At 44.3% G+C, this 25,578-nt stretch overlaps 2 protein-coding genes across 4 annotated transcripts; both read left to right on the forward strand.

Moving 5' to 3' along the window:
* Positions 1 to 1,052: 1,052 nt before the first annotated feature.
* Positions 1,053 to 7,026, forward strand: PTGES2 (prostaglandin E synthase 2). The gene is given in 8 exon segments (XM_039719987.1): positions 1,053 to 1,098; positions 1,101 to 1,237; positions 2,150 to 2,344; positions 2,455 to 2,510; positions 3,112 to 3,264; positions 3,879 to 4,079; positions 4,389 to 4,506; positions 5,032 to 7,026. Coding segments are annotated over 8 exon segments (1,035 nt in total). The 3' UTR covers positions 5,161 to 7,026.
* An 821-nt stretch (positions 7,027 to 7,847) lies between these two features.
* On the forward strand, positions 7,848 to 25,471 carry ODF2 (outer dense fiber of sperm tails 2). Of its 3 annotated transcripts, none has more exons than XM_039719984.1 (21): positions 7,858 to 7,917; positions 8,717 to 8,795; positions 9,454 to 9,626; positions 10,807 to 10,923; positions 11,521 to 11,694; positions 13,688 to 13,854; positions 14,873 to 15,002; positions 15,307 to 15,438; positions 16,312 to 16,386; positions 17,020 to 17,091; positions 17,659 to 17,775; positions 18,639 to 18,824; positions 19,102 to 19,211; positions 19,906 to 20,041; positions 20,237 to 20,347; positions 20,525 to 20,629; positions 21,196 to 21,354; positions 22,225 to 22,325; positions 22,860 to 23,022; positions 23,350 to 23,475; positions 24,210 to 25,471. In XM_039719984.1, exons 3-21 carry the CDS (start codon positions 9,519 to 9,521, stop codon positions 24,381 to 24,383), a joined length of 2,463 nt encoding a protein of 820 aa, XP_039575918.1. In that variant the 5' UTR covers positions 7,858 to 7,917; positions 8,717 to 8,795; positions 9,454 to 9,518; the 3' UTR covers positions 24,384 to 25,471. The 3 variants fall into 3 exon arrangements, with proteins under 3 accessions (XP_039575917.1, XP_039575918.1, XP_039575919.1); XM_039719985.1 differs by having other exon boundaries at positions 7,869 to 7,917; positions 9,469 to 9,626; XM_039719983.1 differs by having other exon boundaries at positions 7,848 to 7,917; positions 8,717 to 9,626.
* Positions 25,472 to 25,578: the final 107 nt, after the last annotated feature.

Below are 25,578 nucleotides of genomic sequence, written 5' to 3' on the forward strand. Positions count from 1 at the left end.
AGGTCACCTTCACACTCCTCTTCCCTAAATCAACAAGCACGACTCACTTTGCCCTTCCCTGTCTTTGGCCCGGTATCAGCCGCACCTCAGTCACCTTGAGGAGATCTCATCGCTGTGTGGGGCTTTCATCCCCGGGAGAGAAGACACTGGGATGAAAATAACCCACAATTAGAGCATTGATTCAAGCAGTGCTCCTGAGATCGAGGATTCTGTTATTAACTCGGTATTTGGGACAAAGACAAAAGAAAAGGTCATATTCTCGTTTAATGTTGCAGCCACCTCTCCATTCTGTGGGTGATAACCCTGCTGTGCTGCAGAGTCAGGCTTGTGTTGCACTCCAAATAGGGATATTCAATATAAGTGTAATGAATGGATATAACCACATGTTAATAAAACAGATGATGACTTTCAGTGTGGAGATGTGCACTTGCATTGTGTGTATGTGCTGGTCAGACTCCACAGCCCCACCGGGCAGAGAACCACGGAATCCCAGAAGGGGTCAGGATGGAAGAGATAACACTGGATCATCTTCACCTTCCTGCTCAAGCAGGATCACCCCAGCCCACACGGCACAGGATTGTGTCCGGACAGTTCTGGAATGGCCCCAGTGAGGAAAACTCCACACCCTCTCTGGGCAACCTCTTCAGGGCTCGGCCACTGCACAGGAAAGAAGTTTCTCCTCATGTTCTGGTAGAACTTTCTGTGCATCAGTTCCTGCCAGTTCCTCTTGTTCTATTGCTCAGCACCACGGCCTGATCCACTCTGTGCCCCCTCTCTGCAGGCCCTGACAGACACCGATGAAATCCCCTCAGCTGCCTTTTCTCGCGGCTGAGCAGGCCCAGTTCCCTCAGCCTTTTAACTGATTCTTTCACTCCCACTTCAGACTCTGGTGTGTTCTCAGATTAGATAATCACAGGGCAGCGGGTCTGCCCCGTGTGGGGTGTCCCGTGTGGGGAGTGCCCTCAGCGGGCACGGCGCTGCCATGCCCGAGCCGGGGCGGTGCCGCCGTGCCCGGGGCGGAGCGGCCGCTCTCCGCCCGCCCTCAGCCGAAGATGGCGGGTGCCGGCCGCGTCTGGCGGGTCGGAGCGCTGCTGCTGCCGCCAGCCTGGCGGCTGCGGGCCGGGGAGGCAGCGGCGGCGGCGGCCGCCTGGTGCTGGGCGCTGCGTTCGCGCTGGGCGGCAGCGCCGGGCTGTGCCTGGCGGCGCGGCAGCGCCTGCGGGAGCACTCGGCCGCTGAGGTAACGCCGGCTCCCCCGATCCCCGCCGTGCCCTCCCCGAGGCCTGCGGGGAGCCCGCTGCCGCGGCAGCCAGCCCCCGGGAGCAGCGGCTCCTTCTGCCCCGGTTTGAGTGAGGGAACAGCTTAAAATGGTCTGGGAGGCCCCTGGCAGAGCACTCCTTGAGGAGCTGTAAGGAAAGGCTGTCACTGAGGGCTTCCTTGGGGGTGTGGAGCTTTTTCTGTTGTTGCATTTTTCGCAGCACCCGCGCAGGGTTGTGTAACCCAGTAAATTGTAAATGAGAAACAAAGCGGGGTGGCTGCATTTCTTCTTTAGTGTGTGGGGAATGATCGGCACGGCCTGTGGGTGCGGTGTAGCAGCTCTCCAAACATCCCGTAACTGATGTTCCGGGAGCCCTGGGTTTTCCCTGCCTTGTCCCAGTTGTGCCCAGGTTGGTTAATCCCAGGAATGTGAATTTGGGCAAGCACGTGCCTAAAATCAAATGCCAACTCTGCTCTTCCCACCATGTGGCCTCAACAGAGGCTGTTGTGGGGGAGGGATTCTCTTATAAAGGCTTCATTTTTATTTGAATATTACTGCAAATGGTTTTGGTTTTCTATAAAATTCTCTTTTGCCGAATATAAACCATAAAGGGATAAACTGTCTGAATTTAACATTTTTTTTTTTCCCTGGGTGTGAGTAGGAGTTTCCAGCACATTAAATAGATGTATAGAGAAACAGGTTATTGGTCCCAATGGATGGTGAATATTTAAATATTTGAGGCCATTTAAAGCAAACGTCTGATAGCCAAGATATGCTCATGATCAGATGTTGACACGGAATGTCAGAACATTCAGGATAGAAATAAGGGTGGAAGGAAGGTAGTGTTTATGTTTTTAGCAGAAAATGGAATCTTCTGTTCTCTTTCTTCCCCAGCTGCCTGCAGGGAGCCTGCAGCTCACTCTCTACCAGTATAAAACATGTCCTTTCTGCAGCAAAGTCCGAGCTTTTCTTGATTATCATGGACTGCCCTATGAAATTGTGGAAGTGAACCCCATCATGAGGAGAGAGATCAAATTCTCTTCCTACAGAAAGGTGCCCATCCTGCTAGCCAATGCTGGGAGCCCTTTGGTAAGTCTCCTTGACTTGGAGCCTCAGCATGCAGAGGAATAGGTTTTGAAGAATTTCCTTTTCAATTTAACCAGTTTCTTTTAAATGGTTGCTTTAATCCTGTTTTTCAGCAATTGAACGACTCCTCGGTGATAATCAGTGCAATAAAGACCTATCTTATTTCCAGGTAAGAAAACAGGGTGATGAGAGAAGAGCTGAATGTGGAGGGCCCAGATTAAGTACAGATTTAGAAGAGTGGCTGTAAGTCTCTTGCTGAGCTCAGGCTCTGAAGCTCTGGGTGACCTGAGCCTGGCTGTGATATTATGGGTGATGGCTATACATGTTGTGATGTGTGTGATGTAAAGCAAAGCTTGTACCTTTCAGAAATACTTTCTCATCTGTGAGATTCTATTTGCACAAAACCTGCTTAAATACAGACTAGAGTTAATCCTGGAACTGATCTTACAATTAGCCAGTTATAACATCTAGAATGAAATGGCATTGTTGTGCCTATGGCCTGTCCTTTAGGTCTACCTGAGAATGGTAGGAAATTTTATGCCTGCAGAAATTTTTGTTCTACCACAGACAAAGGTATGTGCACTAATAATAGTTATTTTCAAGGAGCTGTTCCAGTCTCTCATTTTTTTTTTTTTCCAAATAGAATCTGGAACATTGTGCACTTACTTTTAGAATAATACCTTTTATAGTGTGTATCTTTCAATCTGGCCTTTGCTCTTGCTCCTTTTTTGTAGGAGCCAGATCAGTGCTAACTGTCTTTCTTTTCACAGGAGGAATAGCTTAGAAGAAATTGTGTCCTTTTATCCACCTGTTAAAACAGTGACTGAGCAAGGCAAGGAGGTGCTTGAGTATGAGAATAAATACTGGCTCATGCTGGATGAGAAGGAGACCAAGAAAGTCTATCCTGTCAAAGAAGTGAGAGTGTAAGTGCTCTTCAGTTTCTGGGCCCTCCAATTAGGGTCACAGCCTGCTCCATATATACTCAGGGTTGATGTAGATGTAAAATCCCATTAGGGCTGACAAGTCTTGACACACCCCTGTTAGTGTTTCAAGCCTTTGGTTTGCTTTTATTTGGTTTGCTGTGTATGTTAGATAATTTAAAACAAAGCTGTTAGCCTGTGTGACACACCTGTGTTAGTGTTTCAAGCCTCATTATTTGGTTTGTTAGATAATTTAAAACAAAGCTGTTAGCCTGGTTACCACCACCATGGTCACACAGGCCTTCGGGTGCCTCTAGCTGCCTCCAGTTTCTTTCCTGGCCACAGAGGAATGCTATTGAAGGAGTTTCCCTTCCTGCTTTATTTCTCATATTGGGCAGAGAACCTAGTGCCCTATCTTAGTCTTAAATTCAGTTTGAGATTGGAGGAGCCTTGCCAAACATAATGATGCTGAGTGCATTTTAGAGAGGTCACCAGAGTACCTGGGTAGGAGTGTTTGACCTTGGAAGGATCTCAGGCTAAGGCAACTGTGATCCTGCCTCCTGTAGCCCTTCTGTCTGTACCTCCTTCACTGAATACTCTCTTTTGACTACTTTCAGGGAAGAAATGGAGTGGAGAAAATGGGCAGATGATTGGCTTGTTCACCTCATCTCCCCCAATGTTTACCGCACCCCCAAAGAAGCCTTGGCATCTTTTGATTACATTGTCCGTGAGGGGAAGTTTGGCACCTTGGAAGGTCTCTTTGCCAAATACGTGGGGGCTGTTGCCATGTTCTTCGTTAGCAAGAGGCTGAAGAAAAGGTTGGTATCACTAAGCACCAAGTACACAAGAGGAGAAATAGCTCCTCCTTAGCTGTGAACCCCAGCTGTCAAAGGGCAGAACCTCAGAGTTTTAAATGGAACCTTTAAATTGTGTATGAGTAACAACTGTATTGTAACTGGAGGTACTGAACCCCTCTATTCATCCACTATTTAATTACTGACTGCCCCTTCACTCTGAAATACTGCCCTTACTTGCAAAGCCAAGACCAGCCCATAAGGTGAGAGGTGATAGAAGGTTAAAGAAAGAAACAAACTTAGGTGTTCAAACTGATTATTTTCTTTATGCAGACACCAGCTTCGAGATGATGTCCGAGAAGATTTGTATGAAGCAGTTAACAAGTGGGTGAAAGCTGTTGGCAAAAATCGACTCTTCATGGGCGGGAACCAGCCAAACCTTGCTGACCTGGTAAGAGCTTCATCCCTGTGATTATTGTCAGGTGGATCACAAATCATCCTGCTGCTCATCTCTGTGAAATGGTTAATACAAGTACAGGCAGAGAAGTTGAGCTACATGAGGTACACTGTCCTTTGTGCAGTAATACAGTTCCCACGTGGTGGGGACTTGCACATAACTGCACATAGATCCTGACCCTTCCTTACTGTTTCCTCATGGAAAAACATGCATATTCTTAGTTACCTCTCTGCCATTCACTCCTCCTTGCTAATCAGAAGCTTAGATCAGATGGCAGGAATGCCCATAACTGCACATAGGTCCTGACCCTTCCTTACTGTTTCCTCAAGGAAACATGCATATTCTTATGCATATTCTTAGTTTCCTCTCTGCCATTCACTCCTCCTTGCTAATCAGAAGCTTAGATCAGATGGCAGGACAGGGGAAGGAGCCATACTGGCTTGGGTGTTGAGACATTTGTACCCTAAGCTGTTCTCCACTGCTTTCTCAGTGTTGTTCTGACCTCTCTGCTCTGCACAGGCAGTGTACGGGGTACTCCGGGTCATGGAAGGGCTGGAAGCCTTTGATGACATGATGGTTCACACCAATATTCAGCCTTGGTACCAGCGCATGGAAGAAGTCATTGAAAAAACTGGAGTTGCAATCTGATGCCAGCTGCAGCTGCCCCCCTGAAGTACTTGCATGGTGAAAACTTCAGAAGAAATGGCTTTTATTTTTAGAGTTGACTGGTCACACCTAATGGACTGACATGTGGACACAGAGACCACCCTGTTCAGAGCATCAAGTTGCTGTGAGAGAATGGTCCAGCTGGGTGTTTGTAGAAGGATGGAGACAGGTAAAAGAAAGGGATTTTGGATGCTGCTGGAAAGGAGACACTCTGAACTGAAGAATGCAGCAAAAAGGCTTCTTTCAGACAAGAGACACCCTCAGAGCAGGTTACTGTAAAAGCAAGATGCTCTTGGCTGGTGTTGTGGCTGTGTCAGATGTGGTGGGCCTGACCAGCTTTTGCCTCATGCTGTCTTCTGCTACTCATCCATGTCACCTGAAGTGTTTTCCTGACTGAGACACTGGATACTGTTTTTTAAGTGACAATATTTGCTGCAATAGAATCTAGTAAAGCTAGTGCAAAGGGAACTGGAGGAATCTGCAGTGCTGGAGAAGGCACCCTTCCTCTGACAGCAGCGAGACTGCACTCAGCAAGGCTTTCACTCTTCCATGTAAACGGTTCTCTCAGGATTTGATTCTGTACGGTCTGCAAGGATAAAGGCTGGCTTTATTCTGTCTCCTTTGTGAGATCTGTGTTCTTACCTTACCCTTTACACCCGAAGAACAGAACATGGCCTACACTGAAATCACAAATGCAGAGCAGTTATTGGAAAGGCTTGTCTTACATGAGACCTCTTTGGTATATCCCTGAAGATCAGTTTGTTCTTGTTTTAGGAAGAGAAGGATTAAGATCTATCTGCATGGCCAGGGGATCTCTAGATGTTTATGTCATGCAAGAATAACAAAAGATTTGCTGATGTGGCAGTCAGATTAGGAGCTGTACCTGCAGCTAAATCCTCTAAGCTGTGCTGGGTAGAATCATAGAAAGGTTTGGGTTGGAAGGGACCTTAAAAACCATCTTGTTCCAACCCCTGCCATGGGCAGGGACACCTTCCATTGGACCAGGTTGCTCTAAGCCCTGTCCCACCTGACCTTGAACACTTCTAGGAATGGAGCAGCCACAGCTTCTCTGGGCAAGCTGTGCCAGTGCTTCCCCATCCTCACAGGGGAGAATTCTTTTGTAACATCCCAGGTAACCCTGCTCTGTCAGTGGGAAGCCACTGCCCCTTGTCAAAGTCCCTCTCTAACTGCAGAAACCATATCTGTCACAGCAAGTGATAATGCAGGTTCAAATGTGAGTGATCCTCTGCACAGCCCTAGTATCCTTAATGACTACCTTGATCAAGTTCTGTTTCCCTAGAAGAACAGGCAGGTTTCAGGGAATCTGATTTGTTGTGATATTTCAGGTGCAGCTGAAGCTGGTCTGTAAATACAACTGCTTGTCCAGTGTGTGTTCAAGGGAGAGTACCTTTATTGGTTATAACAATGGTGGTGATAGAGATTTGGGTTTTTTCTGAATGGAGGACTAGTTCCAAATTCAGTTTTGATCTGACATTGAAGGGAGAAAGAAAATGTTTACAGTACAAATGGCTGCGTGGCTGCTTTGACTTCTGTTTCTTTAAACTGTTCTGTACTGAAACTTGTGTTCCATAGTATCAACAGGCAACGTTCTTTTAAAGAATTATGTAAAGCATGCATAAACAGGAGGTTGAAGAAGCCCTTGATGATAATTTCAGCATCCACCTCAACCTGAGAGGGAGGAAGAGATTTTCATGTTAAATGAGGATCTGAAGCACCAAGGGCTCAGTGATTCCACTTCTCCTTGCTGTGGTACATGAATCAGTCCTCTCAAGATGAATATCCATAACACTAACATGCCAATGATATTAAATAAATAATGTTTCAGGATTTTGTATTACCTTTTATGGAGTCTTAGAATGTTAAGGGATTGGAATGGACCTTAAAGATCATCTACTCCAAACCTCCCCTGCCATGGGCAGGGACACCTCCCACTAGACCAGGTGCTCAAGGCCTGGGTTGGGGATCCACAACTTCCCTGAGCACCTTGTGCCAGTGTCTCACCACTCTCACAGGGAAGAATTTCTCCCTAATATCTAACCTAAATTTCCCCTCTTTCAATTTTCACCTCATCCTATCACTACAGTTCCTGATGAGGAGTCCCTCTCTGGCTTTCCTGTAGCCCCTTCAGATCCTGGAAGGTGCTCTGAGGTTTCCACACGACCTTTCTCTTTTCCAGGCTGAACAGCCCCAGCTCTCTCCTCATAGGGAAGATGCTCCAGTCCCCTTATCAACCTCGTGCTCTCCTCCGACATTTCCATGTCCTTGTGTTGGGGACGGCCAGAACTGCACATAGTTAACAGTACAAGTGGCTGTGCGCACAGTTCTGGTGTCACCTTTAAGACGGTAAAACTCATCTCAAAGACAACGCCAAGGAAACTGACTTATTAATCCACTTATTTCATGCTCTTTTCTGTAGGGAGCAGCAGCCGCTCCCGAGGGCGGGAGCCGTGCGGGCCCGGGGTGCCCGAGGCCGCTCGTGCGGGCCGCATGGCGCTGCGGGCGGTTACCGGGGGCGGTTACCGCCGCTCAGGGCCGTTCGAATCGCCCAATGGTGGAGCCGCGGGCGGCACGCCGGCGACGGCGGCCGGGACACTGCGGCCGCTCCTCCTGTGTCTGGTGCGGACAAGGTGCCCAGAACTCGGCCCACGGCCGCCCCTGCTCCACCCGCCGCGCTGATGGGGAACTGAAGTGGCTGCGGACCCCGCGCGGAGCTACGTGGTGAGAGCGCCGGGCCTGCGAGGGCAGGGCGGGCGGAGGGGCTCCCGCCATGTGGGGTGTCCCCTCACCGTGTGGGCGTTCCCCGAGCCCTGGAGGGTGTCTGCTCGCCGTTTGTGTGCTCCCTCACCGTGTGGGTGAGGGCCGAGCCCCGGGAATGATTCCTTCCTCCCTGCTTTTCGGGCTCCTTCCTGCTGGCAGGCCGGCGGCAGCCACGGGCTCGGGATAACGGCGCGGCGCGGCGGGCGTTGCGAGCTGCCGGGCCCCTCTGCCTGAAGGCCTGCCCTGCCCAGGGCTGCGAGCGCTCACGGCCCCCCAGACCGCGTCTCTGCCAGCCTGAGGTGACCACAGATTCCATGGAAAACCTGCAGGGACTGCAGGCGGAATTAACACTTACGAGCGAGCCTTGTTGCTAGGGAGGCACAGTGACGTTTGGTTGTCACTCGTGGTGGTTCAGGGGCTCTGTCAGTGCACGCCCTGCTCCTGAAGGAAAAGAAGTGCCGCTGTGTTCCTTAAAAATTGCGGCTAGAATATGAAAGTTTGTAAGTGAATAATGCCATCGTGTAATTGTTCAAAACATTTCCACTGTTTAAAACAATTTCCATTGTCAGTATGTTGGGAATTAAAGTCTGTCCTTCCCTCATCCTGTGCTTTACAGATGAAACTAGGGCACAACAACTTTTGGGTTTTGGGTTTGTGCACTTCATATGTTTTAGTCTTGGTATTCTTTTAAATCAAAAGGAAGAGGTTGTTCATAAATTGGCACCTTTTCCTCTAAATAATTTTATTATTTCTGCAACAGGTGTCTCTCATCTATCAACGAAGAAAGTTCCTCCACACCCAAAACCTTATCCAGGAAAGTCAAAAGCTTGAAAGTACCTGTAAGTAACTTTACCTAGTCTGACAATATCCTTTCTGCCAGAATCAGGTTAGTGCTGCCGGTGGCTTTGTGTAAGATTTGCGATTGCTTTATGCCTTTACATCAACTGAGGCTCCAACGTGATGACCTTGTGTCTCTTGGCTTTTCTGTGCTGTCAGGTTATGGTTATGTGTTTCTGTGGAGGTTAAAGAAATGCTGTGATGCAACGGCTTTTAAGGATTTATGCTTAAAAAGTTAAGCAAAGTTAAGCACATATGAAGGAGCATACAGGTTCAGGGTTCTAGGATGGATTGGTATGATTGAGTTCCTGATGGTTTTTCTTAACTGTTCACTTAATTCTCCTCCCTGCTTCAAGTTTCTCTTTATAATCAGATTTTGTTGGTTCAGTGGGAACCCTTGATTTGCTCACTTGCTTTAAGACTTTGAACTTCAATGATTCTTACAGACATCTGCTATTGATCCAGCTGTGTTTGATCTTCACTAACCAGGTTAAGAGCAGAAAATACTGGAAGCAGAGGAATTGTTTGTGTTAATCCTGGCTTTGTGGAAGAATAGTGTGAAGTTCAAAATGGCAGATGCTACTGATAAAAAGCTCAAATGTTAACTGAGGCTGGCCGCTGTTTCTCTCTAAACACTGAAGGAAATGTTGTTATTTCCAGTTTCCGTGTTCACAGGTTTCCTTCCCTTCATTGCATTTCCCTTTCCCATTTGTGGGAGAAGAGCCATGAAGAATCGTTGCTCATCTCCCCCTTTGCACGTCCATGTGGATGAAAACACCCCTGTCCATGTGCATATTAAAAAGGGGCAGAAAACCACACCTGCAAAATGCCAGGTAGGAGTGTGTACCTGGTTGGTTTTAAGGGCTGCAGAGAAGGTGGATGGCCCTAGAAGCATCACAAAATCTTCCAGGTCTGTTCTACTGTTGTGTTAGAGCTGTGAGACTTCGTTTCATATTCAGTGGTGAATTTGTGGTGATACATTTGCTATGTTGATTTGTTGAAATATGATTTTGGTATGATACAGAATTGCTTTTCATGTTCATGTGAGAAATGTTGCTTCCAATGTGATATCATTTGGAGGATTTTTTCCCTTTTATTTCTTGGATCTGTGTCCTGATAATGTTTTTTGTTTGGCTTCATGTCTGTTTTTGAGGAGAGCTGTGATGGGAGGTTGTACTTAGGCATTTCAAGCAGCATCTTGATTGTATTGAAATAAATGTGCTTAGAAAAAGAATCTTCATTTGGACCATCTTCTGGCATTAAGGACATTCTCTGTCCACTGAGTTCTGCAGCCAAGAAGGTCTCTTCCCAGCCTTATCACAAAAGGCACAAGGCAAAACTGAAGCTGAGGTTCTAGCTATCCCATATCCGCTTTTGTTGCTGGATATTTATGGAAAGTTGTTCTAAAAAGTTGATGGAAGTTGCTATCTCATTCTTCCTTATCTACAAACATCCTGTTCTAAGTCTTCTATTAATTATATGTTTGTTGCTAATGGCAAATTTCATAAGGGATGGAATGACAGTGAAAATAATGAGTCCTATGAATCAATTGCCAGTAGGCAATGTTTCCAGCATCAGATTTTTCTACAAGGTTAAAATTGTGCAAAACCACTTTAATTCCCCTTCAGTAACAGCAGCTCAAGTTCAATACAAATAAATGTGAATCTTCTAGTTGACTGCAGAGTAGGGAAAACACTTCCAGGGCTTTCCAAAATTAATCATAGTGTCAAATGATGTAGCTGCTTTTTTGTGAGGTGAATCTGGGATGGAGAAGGGACCTTCCAGGGATCCCAGGTCCTACCTCCAGCCATCCTGTCAGCTGAGTGTGCAACAGCCTTTCTTTCTGGCTGGTGTCAGCTTCCTTTGGTGGCTGCTTCCTCATCTCACCTGATGCATCCTGTGAAGCACTACTGATAGTTCTGTATTAATGATCTTTCATTTGGTTTTGCAGCACTAAAAATTGCAAATGGTTCTTTAAGGGTCTGTAATTTATTTTATTTTCTCTTTCTTTAGCAAAAGCACAAACAGAAATCTAAAGGGGACAGTGTGCGAGCTGTGCGGGTGAAAACTAAGGCCCCTTGGATACCCCCAGGCAAAACAAGCACTCGTGATACCATCTTGAAGTGGGAGGTACACCTGGTTTTGCTCTTTAAAACAAGCTTTGAGGTTTAGCCAAGGCTGAAGAGAGCAGTTGTGTAGTGAGAGTTGGGCAGATCTGAAAGGCTACCATCCCCTACCATCTATTTGCAGTGTCTTCTGCAAATCTTTTTCTCTTTTTAATGTAGAAAAACTGAGAATTCATAAACAGCCTGTGGCCATGCCTTTTTGTCTCTAGAAGCCAGATACATTTATTTTTTTATTGCAATTTTACTGGTGCACTTCAAGATCTCATCTGGAGGCTCAGTGAGGGACTGCTGGTCTCGGTGTCTTCCAAAGCATGGAGGGTTTGCATCATATTTTCTTTCTCATGGGTTGATGGTTTTACCTGTTTTATTCCTGGCACTTCCTAGATGAGGATTTGAGCTTTGATTAGTTTTTCTTCTTTTTCATTGTATTCTTTCTGCATTCTTGGCCTTTCCCAGATGGAAAGAGAAGAGCTGTTTGTAAACAATGTTTTTTCTTTCCTAGCCTTGCTGCAGTGATGTGACCCAGTCTCTGTTTTTTGGCAATGTTAGAATATTATTTATAATGTTATACTAAAAAAATATCCCCTTTATTCCCTGGCAGGAATCAAGTGAACGCCTGGAAGCTACACCTAACCCTGAGTGTGACAGGATGCAGTCAGTACTACGCCTCAGTGACCTCTCCACGGATGACGATGATCCCGCTTGCTGCAAAATTAACAAATATGAGAAGAAGATAGATAGCCTGATGAACATGGTGGGAACACTGAAGAAAGAGGTGAGGAGACAGTGGAAAGACCTGCTGACTGGGGCTTTGTATCTGATCTTTTGGCAAGAGGAGGCTGGAGGCAGGTCTTGGTGCAATGGAAGGCTACCCAGGCTGTTGGTAGCTTGCTTGAAAATCAATCTGAATTATTTAGAATAGCTGAACTATCCTGGTGAGAAATTCACTAAGCCACATTATGAAACATTTCAAAACATTATTAATTTGATGAGGTATTGCTGTGCTTTAGGTTCCAAATAATCTCTCCTGCCCAAGCCCAAAATCTGAAAACTGATGTCTCCAGAAAGTGAAAAATACAATGCATTGATGTTTTGTTGTCAAAAAAATCCCCTTATTTAATGAGATTGTTTCTTCTCATTCAGATTCAAAAATGTGCAACCCAGTGATGTTGTGTTTTCCAGATAAATAGGCTCTTATGTACTTGACACCACTTAAAAAGTACGTGGGAGATGTTCCCAACTCTCAAAAGATGCATCATGATGGGCGTAAACTGCATTTTTAACATTGAGTTAACACTTAGAGTAGCAAATTCTGTTTTATTATTTTACTCAAAATTACATGGATGTCAAATCAGTGAACAACAATAGGATTAGAGTCAGGTAGATTCTTACATCAAACATTTTCCATTTTATACGTGCTACAAAATTTAATGGAATTACTTGCATGATTATAAAGCAAAAACAAACTTCAGAACCACAGAATCATTAAGAATCGCAGAATGAACTAGGTTGGAAAGACCTCTGAGATCATCAAGTCCAACCTATGACCTTAACACCTCCTCATCAACTAAACTATGGCACTGAGTGCCACATCCAGGCTTTTTTTAAGCACATCCAAGGATGGTGACTCCACCACCTGCCTGGGCAGATGATTCCAATGTCCCATCAGCCTTTCAGTGAATAATTTTTTCCTCATGTCTAACCTAAACTTCCCCTGGTTCAGCTTGAGTTTGTGTCCTCTTGTTCTCTCAGTGGTTGCCTGGGGGAACAGACCAACCCCCACTTGGCTGCAGCCACCTTTCAGGGAGTTGTAGAGAGTGATGAGGTCTCCCCTGAGTCTCCTTTTCTCCAGGCCAAACAACCCCAGCTCCCTCAGTTGTTCTTCATAGGGCTTGTGTTCCGGCCCCTCACCAGCCCTGTGTTTGAGCATCTCAACATCCTTCCTAAACTGAGGGGCCCAGAACTGGACACAGCACTCAAGGTGCAGCCTCACCAGTGCCATGGGGGAAGAATGACTTCCCTGGTCCTGCTGGCCACACTGTTCCTGATACAGGAATAGTGCCTGGATGCCATTGGCCTTCTTGGCCACCAGGGCACACTGCTGGCTTATTTTCAGTTGGCTGTGGACCAGTACCTCCAGGTCCTTTTCTGCCCTGCCGCTGTCCAGCCACTCTTCCCCCAGCCTGTAGCACTGTAGGGGGTTGTTGAGGCAAAAGTGCAGGATTTGGCACTTGGACTTGTTAAAGGCTGGAAAAGACATCCAGGATAAATGAATCCAACCTTTAATCCATCACCACCTTGTTGCCCAGGTCCTTTTCTGCCCCGCCACTGTCCAGCCACTCTGCCCCCAGCCTGTAGCACTGTAGGGGGTTGTTGAGGCAAAAGTGCAGGATTTGGCACTTGGACTTGTTAAAGGCTGGAAAAGACATCCAGGATAAATGAATCCAACCTTTAATCCATCACCACCTTGTTGAATAAACCAGAGCACTGAGTGCCATGTCCAGTAGTTCCTTGAACACCTCCGGGGATGGTGACTCCACCACCTCCTTGGGCAGCCCTTTCCAATACCTGACAGCCCTTTCTGTGAAGAGTATCCCCTGACACAGCTTGAGGCCATTTCCTCATGTCCTGTCACCTGGGAGGAGATACTTCTTTTTTTTTATACTTTCAATAAGTTAATTGACTATGAGTTGGTCACTGATTGGGGATGTGGATTCTGTGTATCACTTCCAAAGCCCCTGGTTTAAGTTTTATTCCAATATCTTCAGGTCAAGATGCAGCAAATGGAGGAACAGGAGGAAATCACAAAGCGTCTCCTGGAGGAGCAGAAGGAAGAACTGAATGAGGTGACACAAGAGCTGGTACAAACAGAGAATGAGAACACGCGGCTCCGGCGCAACATTGAGCGTATAAAGGAGGAGAAGGACCTGACTGTGTAAGAAAGCTTCACTTCTCACTGTTCCTGCACTTGTGGTATCCACAGGCACCTCCCTTCTTTACTGCTGACTTGACCAGAGGTTGTAGCTGCTGCTGAAGATCTAATGCACTTGGATTTTTTGTCACCTTTTAGAAGGGGGTTCCAGATTGCAATAGCTGCAGAGAAGGGCTCTAGCATGACTTTTGGAATGGAAAAAAATCCCTACTTTGAGAGGAACCTGAGAGCAGTTGGCTTGTGTGGAGGGTCAGCCTAGCTCTGCCATTAGTATTTTAAAGATTAAGGGATTCTGCTTGAATTGTGATGATATTGATAGAACAATAAATGAATAAATGTGGACCTGAAAACTAGAGAATTTTTTACCTTTATAAAAATCATGGAGAGCCAGGAGTGACAGCCCCTGAGAGGACTGAACCATGGGCTTTTTTCTTAGTGATCCTGAAGGTCTGCAAGTCTGACATCTTTGCATCTGCTTTGTATCTAAAGAATTAGTGAAGTTTGTGTCTCCAGGGGGACATTAGTGTTTTAGGAGAGTTAGTTTTAATTTTCCTTAAGAAATATCACTTGGAAGTCAATACTTTCTACTCCTTTCTCAGGAAACTCTGGGAATGCTTCTGAGATTACAAGTGCTGGCTAAAAATGTTGAGCTGCATATCTTGGTGTGCTCTTCTGTTTTTTGTTCGACCATTTGGACTCATTCCTGGTGTGGCATAAGTGCCCAGGAAAAGCACAGCATTGTGTTTTGGTTTAACAGTGTGTTCACTTTTGGTATAAGCCTGATTTGTCCCCTCTAAATGTCATAGCTGTGATCTTAGCAAGCTCCTGATGTCTGCTTACTGCCTTTTCTCAAAACAGCTTCCACACTGAAAGAGGGTAGATCTTAAGCAGTTTTTGTTTTGAGCTTTTATCCTCTGATTTGAGCTTTTTATGAATTTTAACCCAATCAACTCTATATCAATAGTGTCTGGTAGAGCTGCCAAAGCTTCTTGTTTCTCTGATGGCTGAATTCTCCTTGCAGGCTGCAGAAGGAGTGCTTGCAGCAGGAGAAGGAGTGTTTGCTGTCCAAGCTGAATGAAGCCGAAAGAGATGGAGCAGCAGCTGCCAGACAGATCCATGCCCTGAAAAATACCATTGGGAGACTCAACATTGTAGGTGTCCCTTTTTGTTCTTGCCTTTCCTAGATTGTCCTATTATATGGCTGTCTTAAAAAAGTAATGTTATAGTTGCTAATCCAGCCAAATCTAAGGAAAAATGGAGCAACTTAACATCCTTAAGGCGTTTGCTGGTTTGGTTTTAAAGTGGGGTATTTATTTCCTGTTACCTTCTGCACAAAAGTGAACAATTACATCCTTTTGTTTATGTATTACGGGGTTTGAGTTATTGTGTTTTATTTTTCTCATTACTTTATTTATTTTTATTTATTTATTTGTTTGTTTAATATTTTTCCTTCAGGAGAAACACATGAGCAGCACAGATATAAATGCTCTTACAAGACAAAAAGAGCTTCTGCTCCAGAAATTGAGCACCTTTGAAGAAACCAACCGGACACTCCGAGAACTTCTTGCAGAGCATCAGTCTCGGGAGGTGAGAACTGCTGGGTGTGGAACCTGGCTGATTACAGTGTTGTCTCATGGGCTGGAAGGGAATTTAGAGTTTGAAATCTTTCAACTCTTTTTCTCAGCCCTGCAGTAGACCATGTCAACCCATAAATGTTGGATGGTTTTTATTTGGGTTTTTTTTCTTTATCTCTGTCTAATTCATAGAGTGAGACTGGCTTTTCTGCTCTGAGGATGGTAGAGCCTCTAAGTCTTTGACTGCATTAAAAAGTTCAGGCTCTGCTGTGCTGCCAGCTGTCTCCTCTGGATGCAGCTGTATCTGCTGATCCTGCTGGTCTCAAACACTGCTGCTGCAATTGGATTGCTGGAGTTTGAGGACTTGATATGGCCTCAACTAATGGGAGCCTATGGATATTCAGAACTTTGATTTTGTAGTCTCTGAGGGCAACAACAGAGAAATTGGAAACAATTGTGTGCTGCATGTACAGAACCATTCTCTGCTGTTGATAAGAGCAATAGAAAAATGAAATTTCTAGTTTTTATGTAGTTTATATTCCATTTCAGCAAAAGCATGCTGGTGGTAACAGTTACCTCAGCCATCAGCGAGGTTGGATAAAAGGTCTGAATTCTTCCATATTACTTTCCCTGCGTAGTGGGAGAGTTCAGAATGATCTTACATTGCCATCATGCTTTTTATTTTAATCTTTGACTGGGAAGTGGAAGAGCTTTCTGAGATGGATAACGATATATAAAATATTTAACAAATGAGATGTTTCTGTATATCTTCTAAGAACTGCTGCAGCAACTGGGAAGAAATAGTTGATTTTCCCAATTCCATTTAAAGAACCTGTATAAAATTGACTTTTTAGTTAACAATTTTTCTCATGCATTTATTTTGTAGAAAGATGCCCAGAAGGTAATGGATCGGCAAGCAATGCTGCTGAAAAGGCTGTCTGACTTGGATGCAGAGAACATGGTAAGCAAACCACAGTCTCTCATTTCTTTAATGATGCAGCAGAAAGATCTAAAATGACAAGCCCTTCTTTGTCTTATATTCCACTGTCAAATCTTACTCTAGTGCCTTTTAGGTCAATAAAATAATTATTTGAGCTTTTGTGGTAATCAGAGCTATTACATTGTTCCTCTGGTTAACAACCTGCATTTAAAAGTGGGTAAATTTTCATTGCCTTTGAAATATGGGGGATTAGAATGGGAATAATTCCGTGTATTGGGCTCTGTTACTGAATGAGTTACCTTGTGCCAGTTTTTGTTAATTTCCTTCTCTGTAAACCGAGACAAGAGTTCTTGCATTTGCAGAAGCTACAAAACTGTGAGACGTAGGTAAATGCCCTTTTTAGTCTGTGGAGTGTATATGGTCCTGACAGGATATCCTGTGCCCTGTTGCACAAATTTATATGTATCCCTTTTGCTTCCTGCTTGAATAGAATGCATCCTGTCTTTCTGGGGATGAGTATGCTGTTGTTGTGAATAACAGACCGTGCCACAGATCAGGTGGTCTTGACAAGGGAGGCAGTTACACCTCTTGCCTTCTACCTGCCATCCTACATGTATTTGTTCCTGAACATCTGCATGGTGTTTGTTTTTCCAGCAACTTCAAATCAGGCTTCAGGGAAAAGAAAAGGAAGTGGAAACCCTCACACTTCAGATAGTGGCAGAAAAGGTAATTTAGTTTTTCTATTTTTCCCTCTCTTTTCTACTTTCCAGTTCTGTAAAACCACAGTCAGTCCAAAAGATGAGGTTGTTTACAGACTGCTGTTTTGTGATCAGTGACTGGCTTGCTTATAAAACTAGGCAGATACCAATACTCACACCATTGTGGGTTCCATATTCTGCTAATAAGACACCTGTGACAAGGATGGATAGGCAGAATTCTCTTTGCTTGGGCACTGAATTGCCATTCTGCTTAAGGTCCTGTTTGTTCGCAATGGCAAATTCCAATCTGTTCCTTAGTTTAGGAAGTAAAAGGGAAATGCAGTGGAAGAGATCAGATATGAATGCTATTTTGCTCTAGAATATACCTTTCAGGCCAGTCCTTCACGTGTGTTGTAAAATCAATGGCTGCTCATTTGGTCCCTTTTTGTTGGACTAGAAGAGCTGTGAGGGTCCACCTGGAGGTGGCTGGAGGTCATTCAGTGAAGAAATCTGAGATTACTACTGCATGTTACCAAGTGTTCCTTCTATTAGCTTGTTGAGTAAAAACGTGTTTGTCTTGTTCCTGCTTATCTAGGAACAAGCAAAGAAAGCATTTGAACTTGCCAGATCCTTGGAGTCTGTGAAAGCCCATTTACAAGCCCAGGTGCGGAGCAGAGATGCTGAGAACAACCGTCTGACCTCACAGCTGCGGGTATGTGTGCACTGCTCCCTGGGGATTGGCTCTTCCTTTGCTCCCATGGACTGAATTCACTCACACGGCGAGTAGCAGAAGCTCCTTACAGAGTCTGGTTGGCTGAAATATTGGCTGGTGATGTTTATGGCATTAACACACAGCGTGATTTTCAAATTAAGTAAGAAAAGAGAAATCTTTTCACTTTTGAGGCATGAGGCAAAATCTTAGCCTTAAGGTCTATGTACATTAATTAGATTTTCTTTTTCCTAAGTTAGTTACTCCATAATTATTGAAAAGATGGCTTTGGTTTAGTCAAGCATCAAGACAAACTGAAACTGTTTAATTTGCTTTTTTGGAAAAACGCTGTGCCAGTTTGATCACCCTCGTTCATCTGTTCTCCAGTACAAATGAGGAGGAGAAAGTTCCTCTGGTTTATTTTGATAAGGCTTTTATATTTAGCATATATTGGGAGGATGTTACAAGGAACATAAATGTGTTAATAGTTTAGAGGAGCTTTAATCTGTTCTAGTAAGAGCATTGTTACACGCAAACATTTCATCAATACAAAGAATTTTCTCAGGTAGATCAAAAGACTGTTAAAACAGTATTTATTTTGGTCAGCAGAGAAATCAGTATTTTAGGAAGCAGCTTATGAAAGAAGAAGGGAGGACTCTTGGAAGAAAAGGAGGATGTCATGCTGCCATCTCTTTCAGCATTTAGACAGAATTGTGTAGGTGAAGCCTGACTGCAAATACCTCCAGGCTGAACAGTGGGGATTTGTGCCTGGTTCTCATCATCATTTCTAGGAAATCAGTTGCTGCTTTGGGTTTGCAGGTGTAATATGGACATTAATCCATATGGTGGGTTTTGTTCCCCCGCAGAATACGGAGGCCAGTGAAAATCAGACTAAGGGAGAGATGGAGCTTCTTCTGGAGCAGCTGCAAGACCTGAGGTGCAAATCAGAGTGTGATAAGGAGGCCCTGAAGAAAGCGGTCCGTGCACAGAAAGAACGGGCGGAGCGGAATGAGGAGTACGTGCAGAAACTGACTGCCCAGCTAGCAGAAAAGGTACCTGGCTGAAACAGGAGAGGCCTAGTTTGAGGTCACGATTTTAAATTGTTGACTTCTAGTAGCAGCCCTGGGGAGATTAATGAAATTTATTTCTGTCTTGATGCCGTGGCCCATTTATGCCAAGTTTAGAACAAATCCAGTTTGCTCAGCTGTCACTGTATTCACTGCATGTCCTAAGTTAAGGGCATCTGTGTATTGCCTGCATATCTCACACCAGTGATGGTTTTGCCTTCTCCCTTACTCTTTTCCCTCTTGTATTTCCCTTGTCTGACAGGAAAGCGCTGTTGCTGAGGCCCAGTGCAATCTCGAGTCCTGGAGGAATCGCTGCAGCAAAGCAATGAAGGAGAAGGATGACCTTGAACTGGAGGTCGTTACACTGAACAGGTTAGAGTAAAATCAGTGCAGAGAAAGAAGCATGAGTGGGGATGAATTCAAAATTCAAGGATAATTTAATTGAATTATAGCATTGAAATTAATATTTTAATTGGATTGCTTGTAAATAACCAAGCAAAACCAGTACTGCCTAAGGGCTAGAGCAGAGTTTGAAGAGGTGGAGAGAAACATGTGACTTCTGCTGCTGACTTGCCACAGCAAAGGCAGACTCTTTGAGCTTTGCTGACTCTTAAAACTGTTATTTTGCAATTTTGTAATGCTTTCAATTGAGATTATTTTTGTTTTGAGATATTTTTAAATAACTGGAATGGAAGATATGAAAAGAGATAAGTAGTATAGTTGGTGCCAGTTTTGTTGTGAAGGTAAATAAATATTTTGGTATCTCTGCAGTACAGAAGTTACTGCAGGGAAAAGTTAAGTAAGTATGAGGTGAGAGAGGCATATCTTTATCCTGTGCATCTTTGAGACAATTCGTTTGAACTCCAAGGGGGACAACTCCGGTGAATTTCCAGGTGGTATAAAAAGATTGAAGTAGTAAAACGGTATTAACAGAGAGGTGTGCATACATGACTAGAGGAGGAAGATGAAAGGATAGGGAAAAGCCATGTTTCTGAGGCTAGTTTTCAAAGGTTAGAAGCCTTACTCTTCTTGTCACTTAAGGATTAATTTTCTTTCTGTGTGGTAGCCGTGTTGCAGACCTGGTGGAACAACTGGCAAAGATCCAGGAACAGACACGGGACGAAAACGAAGCTTTGGTAGATAAAGTACAGCAACTGACTGGAGAGAACAATGCTTTAAAGAAAGACAATGAAAAACTAAAGGTCAGTGACTAAGGGTTTGAAGATTAAATGCTAGGAGGAAAAGAAGTTGGAATTCTTATTGGCAGTCTATTGAAGTCTGAAAAGTTTTGGCAACTTGCATGGACAAAACTGTATTTTCTTAGCCCAGGCAAGATTAGACAGCTCACATGGCAGGTACTTCCGAGCACTCAATGGAAGATGTTTTCTTTTTTTCAGGCTGCTCTGATTTCAATGGAGGACAAGCTGAACCAAGGACAGATGGAATTGCAACATCTCCAGAGTTCTGTCAGGAGCTACGAAGGGTTGATTGAAACCTACACAGCACAGGTAGGTCTCAGAACCTTCAGCCCTTGGACAGAGGTGTTTTCTCCTTCCACTGTGGCTTATTCTGTAATCCCTTAGCTATTGCCAGCTGGAGCAGTTTCAATTACTCCAAGACATTGCAAACGTGTGTTGAAAACTATTTATAACAGATGAAGTCTGGGGTCTTTTTTGAATGTCCAGGCACAGATGGCCCGAAAGGATGCAGATGAGCTGGCAGCAAGACTGGAGAAGTGTGAAAAAGAGAACCAGAGAATAAAGGATGAAATGAGCAAGGAGATTGACGAGGTAACTATCCCTCTGAAGACATGTTGTAGATATTAATGGGTTTTAGTGTTCTGAATCTAGTGAAAAACAGCTGTGAATAGGAAGTAAAAGGCTTATCTTGATTCTGCCTTTTGCATCAGCTTTTTTCTCAGGGCTTGTTCAATGGGTTTTGCAGAATGAACATTTAGCAGCTTCTTTCTGACTATATGGCATTCTTCAGAGGTGTATAAATTATTTAGTGTGTCCTTTGCTGCAGAAATAGTGCTTTTGAACAGTGAATTAGGTAGGTTACACCATTATCTGATGTGGAGCAGCTGACCTCAGAAGCAGAGATTGTACTTCTAGTAAAATTGAAGCCCATAATCCAAAATACTCATTCTTACACAATCCATAGGGAATTCCAGATCCTAAGTGAAAGCTTTTTGGAGCAGGAAAAGACCTTAGGTTTTGAACTTCGGCACTGGCCAAATATCCACACAATGTCATCATGTTTGTGGACTAACAAAGCCTCATTGAAGTTGAGAAATTTTTTAGTCTTGATCTTATGAACATTTGAAAGTTCTTCACGTTCTCTTCTTTGATTACAGACTCGTGAGAAGTTCCAGAGCCAGATTTCTGAACTGGAAAAGCTGCCTGAGATCCTAAAGTACACTGAGACCCAGCTGGCGGAGTGCCACCAACAGCTCATGTGTTATGAGAAGAAGAACACGGACCTGTGTTCCATGATTTCAGACCTCCGTCAGCTGGTAAGGGACTGGCAGAAAGTACCCGTACCAGTGCAAACCTCAACTGGGAAAGATTGAATTTCTAATCACAGCAAGGTTCAAACTTCGTCTCTGTTCTCGTCTCTTTTTGAAAAGATTAAACGTGCACTGCAAAATAAAGGTGTGTGCCATGTCTTTGTGCAAGAAGTTAGCGGCTTTGCTGGTAGCATTCCTTAATATTTGAAAGGTTTCTCATCCCTTGGTGAAGAATCTTTCTGGGACTTGTTAGCAGCCGTGGCAGCACTTGCTAATACCAGCCCAGTTCTGTTACCTCATCCTCCTGTCAGCTTTCCCTCCTGTAGTTTTCTGGTGATGGTGCTGGCCCAACCATTTTCTCACTCTGATTTCAGGTTGTTTTCCCAGTTTCTGTTTTTTGTTCCCAGAAACACTGTGTAGGTATTACAGGACAATTTCAGACACGGATGACATCTACAGCTGTGCCTCACAACACCACATGGACTCTCTCTGACCATTTCAGTCTGCGTGGTTTGGAATTATAAACCTCCCTGGTGTTTCAGGCTCTCATGCTGTTGTGGGCTGCTGGCATGTTTGTGGCTGCTGTTCTCTAATGTGTGTGCTTGGCTTGTGGCTGCTGCTTTATGTGCAGGGTTTTACAGTCCTGGTTTTTCTTTTTCAGTACAGGTGAGTTTTCCTGCACCTTCTTAGACTGTAACTGGAAGCATCAGCAAAATGGATGTTTAGTTCTTTTCTATCCATGGTTCCCTTTCTGAAGGTCTCCAGAAGTTATGAATGGAACATATTTCCTTCTGAGAGCTGCATATGTTTTAGGTGGTTGGACATGTGTGTGTGTAGTGACTACTCTGTGAAGTAATTAATTCCTGTAATTTTTAGATTGACCTCCAGGGGGACAAAATGGAGATGACAAGAGAGAGATATCAGTCTGCCCAAGAGGAGAAAAAGCAACTCACCTTGAAGGTGGAGGAGCTAGAAAGGTTAGAAATACTAGGCTCTCTTGCTTTTTTAACCTTCCATTTCCATTGTTTTTACAGGGGATTGAAACAGCTTCAGTCTTGTTCCAGTTCCCCACATGCCTCCAGGATTCTGTGCATTTGCCTGTTCCACAAGGTTCTCTAATCAGTAGCTGTCCACTGAGAGTTATATGCTGTTGCAGCAGCACCTGTTGTGAATATTGTTAGACAGGATGATGGTTTAGACAGCAAAGAAACCAGCTCCTTGTCTAATCTAGCCTGACAATTCTGAGGTTACTAGATATTACAGTATTTTTACCTATGTTTATACATTTCTCTTAATGACAATGTCTCAGAAAATGCAGGTATATGGGTACTCTGTTGGTCCTTCAATATTTGAAATTTTGATTTGAGGACTGGAGAACTGTTTCCTGGGGCTCTCACCTTTCAAGCGGGAATAGAATCTATTACCAGAGGAGTCAGGACCTGACAAAAGGCAGAATGAAACACACTCCATTTAAAATGAATAGGTTTCCTTCCCTTATTGTCTTAAACTAGAAAACTAGAGTCCACGAGTGCCCAGAACATAGAATTCCTTCAGGTCATAGCAAAACGTGAGGAGTCGATTCACCAGTGTCAGCTGCGGCTGGAGGAGAAGAGCCGCGAGTGCAGCTCCCTGGCACGCCAGCTGGAGATGGCCATTGAGGATGCCAAAAAACAAGTGAGTGACTTCTCATGTTTGTGAATTCACCCAGAGCTACCCAGGCTGTGAAAGGGGAGCAGTGAGAATGCTGAAAATGTCTTCTCAGCTTATGGCAAAACCCATTAAAATCATCACGTTCAGTGAAATATAAATAATGTGCTGGTGCTGTTTGTCAGCATTGTTGAAGAACTGAACTTGGTTTGCAGCAGAGAAAAGCACTACACTGAGCTGCTGTTTATGTATGAGAATGTGTCAGTTAAACTTTAAAGGGCTTTTGTGGGCAATGGGTAGGGAAAAAACATTCTTCCACAGACATGCCTTTGACAAAATCGTTGTTCTGTGTAGGTGGAACAAGCTCGAGAACGAGCAGTCTCCAGAGAGAGGGCAGCCCAGTCCAAGGTGTTGGATTTGGAGACCCAGCTGAGCAGGAATAAAACAGACCTGAACCAGTTGCATCGGAGCAAAGAGGATGTGAGTGGCTTATGGGGGATACTCTTGCTGTACTGGTGGTGCCCTGGCAACAATTGGGCTCCATAAATCATCCTGTGGATGTGCTGCTGAAGTCATGCAGAGCTGTGCCTGAATGTGATGTGCTGTTGTGTGTGTCCATGTATGTGTGTGACATAGGACAAGTCTGCTGTCACCAATTCAGGATTGTGTGGTAAGGCAAGTCAGAGCACAATGATGAATTAACCTGGTATAAAGTTATGTGTGTGTAAGAAAAGAATCAGACTTTCCTTCTGTTCAAAGGAGATTTGCACCAGGTATCCTGGACAGATTTAAACTTCATTTCACCTATATCAGACAGAGTGTAATTTCTCTTCTAGAGGAAAGGATTTCTTCTAGAGGAAAGACTGGCAATCTTTTGTCATGTCCTATTTACCTTGCTTTAGTTTTACTTGGAATTGTGTTAGCTGATGGATCGGGTCAAATTGCTTTTCAGAAGAGGGTGTGTTTCATTACCGGTAACTACAGCTAATACATTTCAAAAGCCCAACTGATAAGCCACATTGTCTCCTGCTTTTATCAGCGGGCTGCTGAATGGAGTTGGGAACGAGCAGAAATTATAAATATCACAGCACCATCTATGGTAGTGTCACCTCCTGCTGTGCTAATCCTGGCTCTCCTCAGCGCTTTGGGGGAAGAGTTTAGCACGGGCAGGGTGAACGCTGCTGCCGTTCAGCGGTGTTGTGCTCCCTGTGCAGGCAGAGCGCCGCTACGAAAGCCGCCTCCAGGACCTGCGGGACCGGCTGGAGCAGTCGGAGAGCACCAACCGCAGCATGCAGAACTACGTCCAGTTCCTCAAGTCTTCCTACGACAACGTTTTTAGGGAAAGTGCTTTTCTGGGCTCCCCCAGCCACACTCGCTGTCTTCTGTGAGAGCCATGCTTTGCTTGCACCTTTTTTTAGCACAGAGTAGGAGCTTTGTTTCAAAAGCCATATTGAGGTAGAAAAATGGATGGCATTTCAGGGTTACTGTTGGGGGATTTTTTTTTTATTGTAGAATGATAAAATAAAATGATGTTGGCATCTGATCAAAATGTGGGGTATCAGCAATACTGGTTTGGTGCTGGAGGTTGGTGTTACGCCATAAACTGAGTCCCAAAACCAGGTGGTTTTGCATATAATGGAAAAGATCCTTGTCCTCCTGTTGGGTCATGATGGTTTCAGCTCCTAAAACTTGTCAGAGGTTTGTTGAGTGTGTTAATTCTTGTAAGAGCTCTCTTTCACTTCTCCTTCAGTTTTTCTGTTGGGGAGATCATGTGGGGTTTTTTTTAAATAATTTTTTTATACTGTTGATGTGATGCTGAAAATAACAGAGGTGCTTGGGCTCTACACTCACAAAGAGATAATCTCCTGCACAACCACAGTGTTTGTAACAGTTTTGTACCAGAAATTATGAGTTTGGTTTGGTTTTTTTATACTTGATTCTTATATACTCCCCGATCCTTACCTTCATTTGTGAGTGTGATGCTAATGTTGCTTTACTCCTCTTACCCTGATTTTCTGATTCTGACTATACCCACCCAGGACTGAGCCAAAACAAATAAATTTGAAGGAAATCAATGTCATTTCATTTGGGATCTTGGTGCAAATGCCATGTGAGTCCTGGGGGTGTGTGAAATCCTGACTTTGCCTTAAGCCAACTAAGGAGCAGCTGGAGATATTCAACTTCATCAAATTCTCCTGCACCTTCTGGAAAACCAGGTCTTTTGTGTTTCAAGTCTCCAAAGTCCATGTGATCTCTATTGTCCTATTGTTTCTACTAAATGGTTCTTAGGGGAACAAAAATAAACCTTGTTTCTATTTTTCTCTCTTTTGTATCCTATTTATATGCTATGTGATATGGTCACTGGCAGTATTTGCCATGAAAGTTTTCTAAACTAATCACTTTTCAAAAGATCTGTAATTGTGCGTGTTTAACACTTTAAAAATCCCAGAAGTGCTGGGGGAGAAACCAATAAACTACATTTTAATTGGTTACGGTGGGGGTTTCCTCTTGAGATGCTGCGTGTGAGTTTGAAAAACCAAACACATCCCGGGCAGCTGAATTCCAAACTATTTCTGTGGTTCA

Source organism: Passer montanus, unplaced genomic scaffold (genome assembly GCF_014805655.1).
Source record: "Passer montanus isolate IOZ18808 unplaced genomic scaffold, ASM1480565v1 scaffold43, whole genome shotgun sequence".
Taxonomy (NCBI): domain Eukaryota; kingdom Metazoa; phylum Chordata; class Aves; order Passeriformes; family Passeridae; genus Passer; species Passer montanus.

Bases quoted from the DNA above. Each gene is read 5' to 3' on its own strand.
- ODF2 (XM_039719983.1), top strand. From the start codon at position 9,438: ATGTTGTTATTTCCAGTTTCCGTGTTCACAGGTTTCCTTCCCTTCATT. The intron at 19,212-19,905 runs GTTAGAGTAAAA...TCTGTGTGGTAG, and splicing joins GAGGTCGTTACACTGAACAG to CCGTGTTGCAGACCTGGTGG. The intron at 22,326-22,859 runs GTTAGAAATACT...GTCTTAAACTAG, and splicing joins AAGGTGGAGGAGCTAGAAAG to AAAACTAGAGTCCACGAGTG.